Source organism: Girardinichthys multiradiatus, chromosome 6, assembly GCF_021462225.1.
Source record: "Girardinichthys multiradiatus isolate DD_20200921_A chromosome 6, DD_fGirMul_XY1, whole genome shotgun sequence".
In the NCBI taxonomy this organism is placed as follows: domain Eukaryota; kingdom Metazoa; phylum Chordata; class Actinopteri; order Cyprinodontiformes; family Goodeidae; genus Girardinichthys; species Girardinichthys multiradiatus.
Window position 1 is genome coordinate 11,723,253 of NC_061799.1, and position 11,258 is coordinate 11,734,510.

General features: G+C 39.3%; 1 protein-coding gene across 1 annotated transcript in view; it reads right to left on the minus strand.

Annotated features, from left to right (window-relative positions):
* col6a1 (collagen, type VI, alpha 1) overlaps nucleotides 1-7,024 on the minus strand; it is a 30,814-nt gene extending 23,790 nt beyond the window's left edge. The window contains exons 1-10 of the mRNA XM_047367894.1: nucleotides 6,755-7,024; nucleotides 6,095-6,224; nucleotides 5,009-5,209; nucleotides 4,770-4,929; nucleotides 2,411-2,524; nucleotides 2,307-2,327; nucleotides 1,435-1,455; nucleotides 1,298-1,342; nucleotides 1,167-1,220; nucleotides 999-1,043 (exon numbers count right to left, since the gene is read on the minus strand). Of these exons, the coding sequence (XP_047223850.1) occupies nucleotides 999-1,043; nucleotides 1,167-1,220; nucleotides 1,298-1,342; nucleotides 1,435-1,455; nucleotides 2,307-2,327; nucleotides 2,411-2,524; nucleotides 4,770-4,929; nucleotides 5,009-5,209; nucleotides 6,095-6,224; nucleotides 6,755-6,839 (876 nt within the window). The 5' untranslated portion in view covers nucleotides 6,840-7,024. The remainder of the gene's footprint in view (nucleotides 1-998; nucleotides 1,044-1,166; nucleotides 1,221-1,297; nucleotides 1,343-1,434; nucleotides 1,456-2,306; nucleotides 2,328-2,410; nucleotides 2,525-4,769; nucleotides 4,930-5,008; nucleotides 5,210-6,094; nucleotides 6,225-6,754) is intronic.
* Nucleotides 7,025-11,258: the final 4,234 nt, after the last annotated feature.

The following is an 11,258-nucleotide window of genomic DNA, read 5'->3' on the forward strand; positions in this document are numbered from 1 at the left end:
TCCAGAATTACAGTTTTTAAAACACTGCAGCTGTCGGCGACTGTGGCTCAGTAGGAAGAGTAGTCGTCTTGCAATCAGAAGGTTGTGGGTTTGATTCCAGCTTCCTCCTGCCATATGTCAATGTGCCCCTGGGCAAGGCACTTAACCTCAAGTTGCCTACCGATCTGCATATCGGTGTATGAATGTGTGAGCGTTAGTGAGTGCGATTGGGTGAATGTGGCTCTAGTGTAAAGCGGTTTGAGCGGTCTGTATGACTGGAAAAGTGCTTTATAAGTTCAGTCCATTTGCCATCTGTACTATTTTTAAATGTTTTTTTGGCATCATTTGAAAGTTCTTTTAATGCTCCTTCAAACGAAATTGTTTTCACATAGAGCTCTTCTGGACATTTTGTTAACTACTAACAACACGAAAGTTAATTCCAAAGTTTTTTTATCTGTTAAAATAAAGGCCATTTTTAATAGACTGCATTTGATAATATAAATTTTGAAACACACTGATCAAACCAAAATTAGATAATTAAAATCTAAACAGAGATTCTACTCTATTCTATTCTATTCTATTCTATTCTAGTTTTGAAAATACAAAAGCTAAGCAATTTCAATGCTTTTTAGGAGCAGGGCCAACTTAGAAATAGACATTCATAGACATTGTGCTCAAACCCACCCTACAAAACTCTACACTGACAACATATTCGTTACCTCAAAAGTTTGATTTGCACAACCTGTACTCTGTTTCTGACAAACCAAAAGCGGGATTCTTAGTTTTTCCAAATGTATTGCCAGAATCTCGTCTTATCTTGTGTAACAGGTAAACATTCACCTTTTACTTTCGTCCACCTTAAGGCTACAGAATTAGCCAAATCTACCAACAAGCCACTAAATACTAATAAGTATAACAATTAGAAGAAAAGGTGTTGGAATTTGGCCGAGGTCTGCTCAGGCTAATGCCTTCATGGTGATGGTGTTTTGTCAGTTCCAGATCTCCGTAATGAACTTTACCTTCATCCCGCTGTAGCCAACTGGACCAGGATCACCATCGCTGCCCTGTGGCAAACAGACACAAATTACCTCATCTTAGGGGCAAAACAGATTCAAGAAAATGTTATGACAGCTCCATCATTTTGCAAGTATGTTAACTGGTTAAGAAATAAGGTGAAAGGGACTTACCAGAGGGCCAATTTCTCCTTTCTCTCCTGGCATTCCTGGTCGACCCAGCTCTCCCTAAAGGAGAAAAGTCATTGTGATTTTTCCTGTTTTATGCATTCCACTGGTTTCTGTTCTAATCATAGATAACCCACCTTGGCGCCAGTGTCCCCATCTGGTCCTTTTGAACCCCCAGGAGCCTGCAGTTATCAACAAAGATTATAAATGAACACAACAAAGGGGGCAAAGATAAGAGCTCATTTTATTACAAGATTAAAGCATAAATACTTACATTGCAGTCAAAAGAGCAGCACTGCAAAATGAGAAGAAAGACATGTTAAAGCAGGAAGGAGCTGGAAAACAACATCAGCTATCTACAATATAACCGTCGCTTTAAAGGACAGAGTAAAGAAGCCAAAACAGTCGCTATCTCTGCCATCTTAATTAGCGTTCTAAGTCATTTCGGCTACTTACACACTTCCTTAGCAACTATTCCCTGTTTCCTGACAGTGTGAGAGTTAGGCAGAGTTTGGACCTCAGTGGCATTGACAAGACTCAGCCTGACTGGGGAATCACAACAATCCATAAATGGACTACTTCATCTTGCTAATTAAGGAATGCATCTGGCAGATTAAGCACCCTAAAGGATCAACCTTTAAGGTTCATGTTTTTTTATTAGCCATAACTCATAAACCAACAGTCCAGACACATTGAACCTTTTGTGCAGGAGTCTCTCGAAGTCAACAGTTTAGGTAATAAGAAACCTAAATAAAATATGTAAAATAAAAAAATATAAAAAAATATACAACAGTAAGAGCTATGATAAGAAAAATATGTGTGGACACTATATAAAAGGTGGTGATAGGTACATGATTTTAACTGCAGTTCTGAGCAAAAGAGGAGGGTGATGTTAGGTGAGTAATATGTAGTAATCAGGCTTGTTCTGGGATTGTGGGGGAGGTAAAGGGTTCTGGGGGAGTGTTGTACTGATAGAATATTGCGCATTTATCAGAAAACTAAACATTGTCTCCAGCCAAATCTGAAGCCACAATCTAAGGCTGTCCTGTGCCACAGAGATGAAAGCCATTACTAATGGACTATAAAGTACTTTTTACTAAACATTAAAGAATTATCTACCCCTAAAATGCTTTTAGAAAAACATACCACATCCTTGGTCTCGTTTGTCTGTAAAGGAAAAGGAATAGAAATCAATTAGTTCTATATAAACTTGTTTTATTAAGATAAGGAACAATGGGAGAGATACATACAATCATATTGATGATGGTTCGAATAGTTTTCATCTTGGTGGATCTGGTTTCATCTGCAGCAGTGAAGTTCTGCCTGTAGGACTGGTCTGTGGCGATGAGGGACAGTCTGGTGTCCTGGTGAGGCCCAAAACACAAAGACCTTTACCTTCACATGTAAAAAAGCGGCAATAACTGTACCTTGGTGATTAAAGAGAATTTCTATTGAGACTAGAAAAGCTGCAAAATATCTTTAATCCTTTGCAAGAATGTTTAACTGAACAAGTTTAGAAGCAAGATCAAATTTGTACATTGAAGATCAAAATGTCATTAATATACTTTGTTTACACCAGATAAACATAAGTTTGTGATTTTCCAGAATTTGTTTTTCCTTTCTTCAAAAGGGAAACAGCAGTATGGCATACATACAACATACAATATGCAAAATGTGATTTGTTTTATTTTTCTACATTTGCACTGAAGTTGTGAGTCCTGCAAATTTTCATGAACCCAAAAATGAGCATTTCTTTTATTTGACTACCATCTCAGCAATTGGTCTGTTAACATTAATGTATATTATAGTGTCACAATATATCACATTACAGTATCCATGTGTGCAATATCACAACCACAGCGAACTGCCTGGATTTAATATTCGGTGGGATATATTTAAAGCACCATGCATGCAAATTCTGCATGTTAATAATCTATTTGGCCTGTTGGATGGAGTTTCTTTGCCCTCAAGGCCCACATTGGATACATATTTTTACCTGGGGGAGATTCTAAAGCTCACAAAGAACAGTAGTGCATTGTGATAAAGGAAAAGAAAGAAACTGAGAGGAAAATGGGTCAATCATAATTGATGTAGCGATTGCTATTTTCAGCAATAGCACCGGGAGTTCATGTTTTCAAATATTTCCTTAATAACATTTCCTCCAATATTATTGTATTAAATAAACATAGTTAATTAAATACCATTGAGAATTAGTCATCCAGTTATTCAGCAGATCATTCTTTAAAATATTATTTTGTTAAAATAATTTTTTATCTGATCTTGCAGTACGAATGGTGGTTTAAAGGTATACCAATTATTGCCTAATTTAGTTCCAAGACTAACTTAACTTCATTTCCAGATTCCTCAAGCTGTTCCTTGGTTCTCAAACATAAATAACATTAAATGGTCATGTTGCATCACTTTATTGGACATGGTTTTTAACCATCTCATTTGTTCATATTCTTATTCTTATTCCTTATTCTTTCATTTTGCTTGGTAGTTTTAGATGGATTGTTCTAGTATGATAAAAAGAATTTGTTGATTGAAATATGTTTGACTTTGAGTTAACTTATTTTTGTTAATAAATTCTTGTATTTTAAGAAATTGTTTGAATTTAATCTGTGTTTGTGCAGAGTTTTACTGTTCAGTAATGCCAGAGCTTGGCTCATCCCTTTCACTATTGTCCTAATACCACTGCCTTATTGGGCTGGTATTCACAAGACAACACCTAACAGACCGAATTATATTAAATAAAGTATTAATTGCTAATATTAAATAGTAAATAATATAATCATAATAATAATCACAACAGTACTTTAAATTCTAAACTTAATAAAGATAGGATAAAATCATCTGAATATTCCTAAAGCAGAGCTTAAATGTCAACACAAGCTCAAAATATCCAATTTATCCTATGTAGATGCAGCAGAAATCAGATGTATTTACATGACATGCTGTTTCCCTGTTTTTGTTTGCTATTGTTCTGGTTCTAAAACACGCATTGAACTCAAAAACGCACTACATCACTGGGACCCAGAATCCATCTCCTTTCTGAACCGTATGATGCTGGACATTTCCATGCCGTTTATAGTTGCTTAGAACTGTTTGATCGAATGAACTTGGAACTTTCAGGCATCCCGAGGATGAACCCGACTTGTGGATGCCCACAATTCACTTCCTCATAGCTTATTTATTTTGATTCTCCAATGTCACACAAGGAAGCATTGTGTTTGAGGCGTTGCGTTAAAATACATCCAGAGGTGTGCCTTCGTTTAATTCAAATGTTGTGAATTTACCTATTAGAATCCATGACCTCATCCTTTGGGCTTTCCTAAATTATGTGAATGTCTGAAGACAAATAAATGTATGAAATGAATTATTCTGACATTTAGCAAACATAAAGAATTGTTAAGAAACCTAACTATCCTACAACAGGAAATATTAAGAATTATTTAATGTCAGCCAGTGAGAGAAAAAGGTTGTTTTTATGCAGTGTGTCTGTTTTTGACTGTATATTTAAATTTTCAATTAAATGTTAAATATTGAGATAAAGTATGGTAATTACAGAGAGTTTCCTGTAAAATTGATTCTGACTGTGTACGTTTGTACCTCCTGGTCAGGTGAGATGGCCACAGCAAACACTTTAACTCCATGCTGCCTGGCTTCATTAGCAGCCTCCTGCACACCCCCACATGGCTCTTTGTAACCAGTGACAGGATGGCCATCAGTCACTACCACGATGTACTTGTTTTCATGGTAGTGGGAACCCCTGCAAGAATGCAAGCACACACTCAGATATGACAGGAGCATCATCTTCTACAGCATAAACATGCATGTGTCTCTGCTACCCAACGAGCAGCTCTGCCAGGCCCCTCTTGATGGCGCAGTCAGTGTAGGTTCCTTTGCCAATGTAGGTGATGGCGTCGATGTCTTCCTTTAGGGCCTGGCGTTCTGTGCGCATGTTGCTCAGCTCTCGCACAATGATGACCTCGTCGCTGTAGTGCAGGGCTCCTGAGTTCCACATCAGGATGCGATCACATTGGTGGCGCCTGGAATACAGAAGCGGAAACTAAGGGGAGACGGGGTGCAGAAAGGGCACTAAAGCAGGGGTGCATCCAGGAAGTTTTTAAAGGGCTGGTCAGATGGGGGACCATCACAAATCTTGAGATGGCTCACTAAAATCAGATTAGATTAGATGCTATGTTAGTCCCAGATCTAAATGCTTTTTGTCATAGTAGAATATAACACAAACTAATGCGAACAGAGCAAAACATAATTTGTTAAGTTTGAAACTGTATTTACATTTCAAAAAAGAGAAAAAGTATAAAAATGAGTTTCAATATTGAAATGTGACAGCTAAATACAAACAATAGTAAAGAAGAGTACGTAGTGCAGTAGATAAAGGAATTACACAGTTTACTGTTTGTTTGCCGACAAGATGTTAAAAGTTATTTACAGACAGTTGGAATGTTACTTTCAAACTATGTACAGATATATGAATGCACACAGAAATCTAAAAACATGATAGATATTCTGTAGTTTTACTTTACTGTCATCATATATGGAGGAGGTGGGGGGTGCAGGGGCAGGGATTCAAAAATAGTGTACAGAGTGAACATAGGGATAAATAAATCAAGATTGAAAGCTTAATATGCACATAGGAGTGTAAATCTAGTGGTAACACCCCATAAGGTCCATAGTCACCATCATCTTTGGTGGGCGTGGCCAAAACACATCTGGCCACGCCCTTTGACAGAAATGTCAGCGTTTCACCACATTTTCACCTCGTTTCCATGGCAACACTTTAAAAATATGTATTGCTTGTATGCCCATTGTCCTACAGCATAAGTAAATGATGTGAAGGTGTGTTCTGTTACCACGGAGGTGATCTCTGTGTATATCTGTGTGTGTGTGTGTGTGTGTGTGTGTCTCACATTTCTTGGAGTTCATCTACGAAGCGTTTGGTGAATTCTTTGATCTGGTCGATATAAAAGTTGGGAGGCTTCTGTCTGAGGGCGACGCTTTCAGACGTATCCAGCACAAAGAAAAGGTCAACGGGACAGTCTGTTTAAAAAGAAAAGCAAGTATAAGCCAATAAAAAAAAGGATCTTCAGGATACAAAAGTTTATCTCCCAAGGAACTATCAAATGTAATACATTAGTAATTCATCCACTGCTGGAGGCAGAGCTCAGGCATGACCACTGCAGCACAGAAAGCCTGCAGGCCAACATCTTACAGCAGTTTAGAGCATCACCGAGGGTTTCATTGAGCTCATTTTTTATATAGAAAGGTTTTAATCACACTTTAGAAATTAAAGCAGAGCCAAAGCACATGTATTGTTTTCATTTTGGTATCAATCATCTAGGGTATGCAGGCCCCTTAGAGGGTGGAATGTTATTTTGTCCCAATTCTAAACTCATTTTGCGTCTTTGGAGCTAATTATATAGGCTGCAAATGTAAAAGCCTTTAACTTTAAGAAATCTGATCTCTTAGCAAGCATGACAACAGTAAACTAAACTTTACATGCAGCGCAATGTCTTAAACACCAAGTAGAATAGCTTGCGTTTAGAGCTATATATCTTAAGCATACTTACCTACAAAGGTGGGCTTTTGGATCTGAATTTGCGCTCTAGCCAGGAGAGCGAAAAACAGCGCAAGGAGACATCTGAAAGTCTCCATGATTAAACTACGAGCAAAATCACTACGAAAATCCGATCATGCGACACTCCGGTATCCCCTTCAAAAACTAAATAGCCGGATTCGGACTCCTCTGCACAAAATTCGGCCAAGTTTTTGGAGACCGAACGCTCCCCGCCGTAGTTTGACCGGGGCGAAGAGCCAGAGCGCGCAGAGGAGGACCAGAGCGCACGGCGAGGGAGGAGGAGGAGTTTCCCAGGTTTTTTCTGAAGAGGGTGGATGGGTGTGGATGCGCCAGAACGCGCACGGAATAAAGGTTTACACTAAAATCAAATATGTGCACACTTCCTTAAAGCTGCCAGCAAGACTTTTCTATAAAAATCAGCCAATCTTAGATCCAGTTCGTCACGTATAGAGCTACACATCACTAGCAGTTGTTTTTATTTTGTTTTGGTATCAATTTATTTAAGCGAGATACAGATCTATCCTCAGAATAACAAACGTCCACCGAGACCTCTGATGACATCACAGTAGGCATATAGCAACTGACTGATGATCAGAATCTGTGTCACGGTGCCATGGTTTTTTATTAATGGCAATCAATCCGTTTAATTTGTGGGCCTTTTTGCTCCTTCAGTGCACTTTTTGAAAGCTATGTATTTTGTGAAATCCATATTTTATTCCCCAGCAGTGTTTTTGTTGCTAGCGTAGATTTATTAGTAAATAGAAAATACAACACTGGACAGTTTATTTAAATGGGAGTTCACTGGGACAGGAAGCCAGGCAATATAATAAACAATAGAGAGACCGATGTGAGACTTTAGGGAGCTGTTTTATATAGAAGTTAAGTGGATATAAAAAGTATTATAAGAGATTTATGTTTTAGTTCACTCTTACGTGATAGGTAAGTCTTTACATGGATGTTTTATGTAGAAAAAAACAACAATTGCAAAGCTGAAAAAAAACAAAACTATTAAGTTTAATGAAAAGCAGCTGAAAAACATCAAGGAGTCATTCTGTCTTCTCATTCTGGTAGAAAGCTCTTGTTTCTTGTGGAAGACGGAGTGGGTGGAGTTCTTGGAGTCCAAGCCTGACCTGAACATAACAGTAAGCAGGGGGGTGAAATCAGGGCTCTTTTCCACATTTAACATTTAACATTTAGCGCCATCTAGTGCACTGTATATGTTGCTCTTGGAAGTCAGTTTGGAAAAAAAAAATCATTGGAGTATGTGCAGAGCGGGACAGAAAGGCATTGGCGTGTTGGAAGGGGGGTGGATGCTGAATGATTGGTGTTGCCATGTGTGTGGGTTTGTGCTCTGAGTGTGGGACTGTGGGAAAAGGTCTGGCTTGGAATCAGATTTTCCACTGAGATCACTGAAGGAACGAGGGAAGAAAGGGAGGGAAGAGGGTGAGAGAAAACAGGGACATCTGGTAATAATCCATCCTTATTTGCAGGCTCTCATAGTAAATCTACAGGATTTTTAGCAGTTGTGGAGCTCTTTATATGTTGGAATGCACACGTTTTGAAATGCCTTAATAAAGACTTTCATCATGAGACCGTTATTCCATAGAAATTTGGAGGAAAGCTTAAGCCTCTGGAGCCATTTTTTTCAGTTTTTAGTATCTCTAGTTTCTTAAAGGAATACCTCTTTTTTTTTTTATCCTTTTCTTACCATATTGTAGTTCAAGAATAGTGTAGGCCCTATTGTAATTAAAGTGGTCCATAGAAAATTATCCCAAATTCAGCATATAAATGCAAAGACACCAATACTTGCTGAAAGTGTCCAGAGTTTTACAAAGGACCCTGATGTTCTGACAAGATTTGCGGCGCTTCCACGTCATAGAAAAGGCATGCAGTTTATGGCAGTCAGCGTCTCCAGTCTGCAGATATAAACATCTTGCAACACTTAACACACCGCCACATTCATCCTCTGCAGATGAACTTCCCTGTAAATCCTGTGGAAATGACTACATCCAAGGGAAACTACTGAAAATGTTGCTCCGCAGAAGTGACCCCAGATAAAACACAAACTTGCACAGAGGAAGGAACTAAACTAATATTCTTTGTCCTAACATGAAGGATTATTTATAACATTTACTGGCAAAGGGTACAGCGGGCTACAGTTGTTACCGATGACATTTACGTTCATCAGTTGTTTGGATTAGGCTAGAGTTAAACTCGAGGAATTTGCAGGTAAATGAAGCTTCAAAAAACCCAAAGATTTTAATGACTGGAAATTGGACAAAAAAAAAGTCAAAAAGCTTAATACAGTTTTATTCTGTAGGAAGGTAACCGTTTGACTAAATGAGAAAACGAGAACATAGGTCCAACCACTGAAGAAAAAATGTTTTTTGGTTTCATGCTGCCATCTAGTGAAACCCTGATTTATTCAGGAAATGAACCTCACACAATGCCTTGCAAGAGTATTCACAACTTTATCAATGTGAACTTTTTTCACATTTTTAGTGTTACAGTTGCAAGCTGTAATGACTTGTATTATAATTTCATGTGACCAACACAAAGTTATGCATGAGTGCAACGTTGAAAGCATTTCACATTAACTGAAAAGTGTGGTGTGCATTTGTGTTTAGCCCTCTTCACTCCGATACTCCTAAATAAAGTCCAGTGCAACCGGTTACCTTCAGAAGTCACTTAATTAGAAAATAGTGTCCAACTGTGTGTAGATGAATCTCAGTATAAATCCAGCAATGCTATTAAAGCCTCAGAGAACATTGGTGAAGAAACGGCATCATGAAGACCAAGGAACACAGCAGACAGGTCAGGGAGAAAGTTTCTGAGACGTTTAAAGGGGGGTTCACCATTCCACCATGATGAGACACCTAACGGACAACTAGTCCATCATCTAAAAATGGAAAGAGTATGGTGCAACTTGAAACTTACCAAGACATGGCCGTCCTCCTAAAGTAACAGGCTGCAGAAGGAAAGCATTAATCAAACATCCAAGAGACCCATACATAGAACCACAGCTCAGGTAGGAGAATGTGTGAACAGGGTAATTATTTATCATGCTTTCCACAAATCTGCCATTCATGGAAGAGTAGCAAAAAGTAAGTCATTATTGAACTAAAGCCAGAAAAAGTCCCCCAGTTTGCCACAAGAAAGGCATGGGACACTGCAGACAAGAGGAAGGAGGTGCTCTGGTCAGATGAGACTGTCAGTGTAATGTACAGGTCCTTCTCAAAATATTAGCATATTGTGATAAAGTTCATTATTTTCCATAATGTAATGATGAAAATTTAACATTCATATATTTTAGATTCATTGCACACTAACTGAAATATTTCAGGTCTTTTATTGTCTTAATACGGATGATTTTGGCATACAGCTCATGAAAACCCAAAATTCCTATCTCACAAAATTAGCATATTTCATTCGACCAATAAAAGAAAAGTGTTTTTAATACAAAAAACGTCAACCTTCAAATAATCATGTACAGTTATGCACTCAATACTTGGTCGGGAATCCTTTTGCAGAAATGACTGCTTCAATGCGGCGTGGCATGGAGGCAATCAGCCTGTGGCACTGCTGAGGTCTTATGGAGGCCCAGGATGCTTCGATAGCGGCCTTTAGCTCATCCAGAGTGTTGGGTCTTGAGTCTCTCAACGTTCTCTTCACAATATCCCACAGATTCTCTATGGGGTTCAGGTCAGGAGAGTTGGCAGGCCAATTGAGCACAGTGATACCATGGTCAGTAAACCATTTACCAGTGGTTTTGGCACTGTGAGCAGGTGCCAGGTCGTGCTGAAAAATGAAATCTTCATCTCCATAAAGCTTTTCAGCAGATGGAAGCATGAAGTGCTCCAAAATCTCCTGATAGCTAGCTGCATTGACCCTGCCCTTGATAAAACACAGTGGACCAACACCAGCAGCTGACACGGCACCCCAGACCATCACTGACTGTGGGTACTTGACACTGGACTTCTGGCATTTTGGCATTTCCTTCTCCCCAGTCTTCCTCCAGACTCTGGCACCTTGATTTCTGAATGACATGCAGAATTTGCTTTCATCCGAAAAAAGTACTTTGGACCACTGAGCAACAGTCCAGTGCTGCTTCTCTGTAGCCCAGGTCAGGCGCTTCTGCCGCTGTTTCTGGTTCAAAAGTGGCTTGACCTGGGGAATGCGGCACCTGTAGCCCATTTCCTGCACACGCCTGTGCACGGTGGCTCTGGATGTTTCTACTCCAGACTCAGTCCACTGCTTCCGCAGGTCCTCCAAGGTCTGGAATCGGCCCTTCTCCACAATCTTCCTCAGGGTCCGGTCACCTCTTCTCGTTGTGCAGCGTTTTCTGCCACACATTTTCCTTCCCACAGACTTCCCACTGAGGTGCCTTGATACAGCACTCTGGGAACAGCCTATTCGTTCAGAAATTTCTTTCTGTGTCTTACCCTCTTGCTTGAGGGTGTCAATAGTGGCCTTCTGGACAGCAGTCAGGTCGGCAG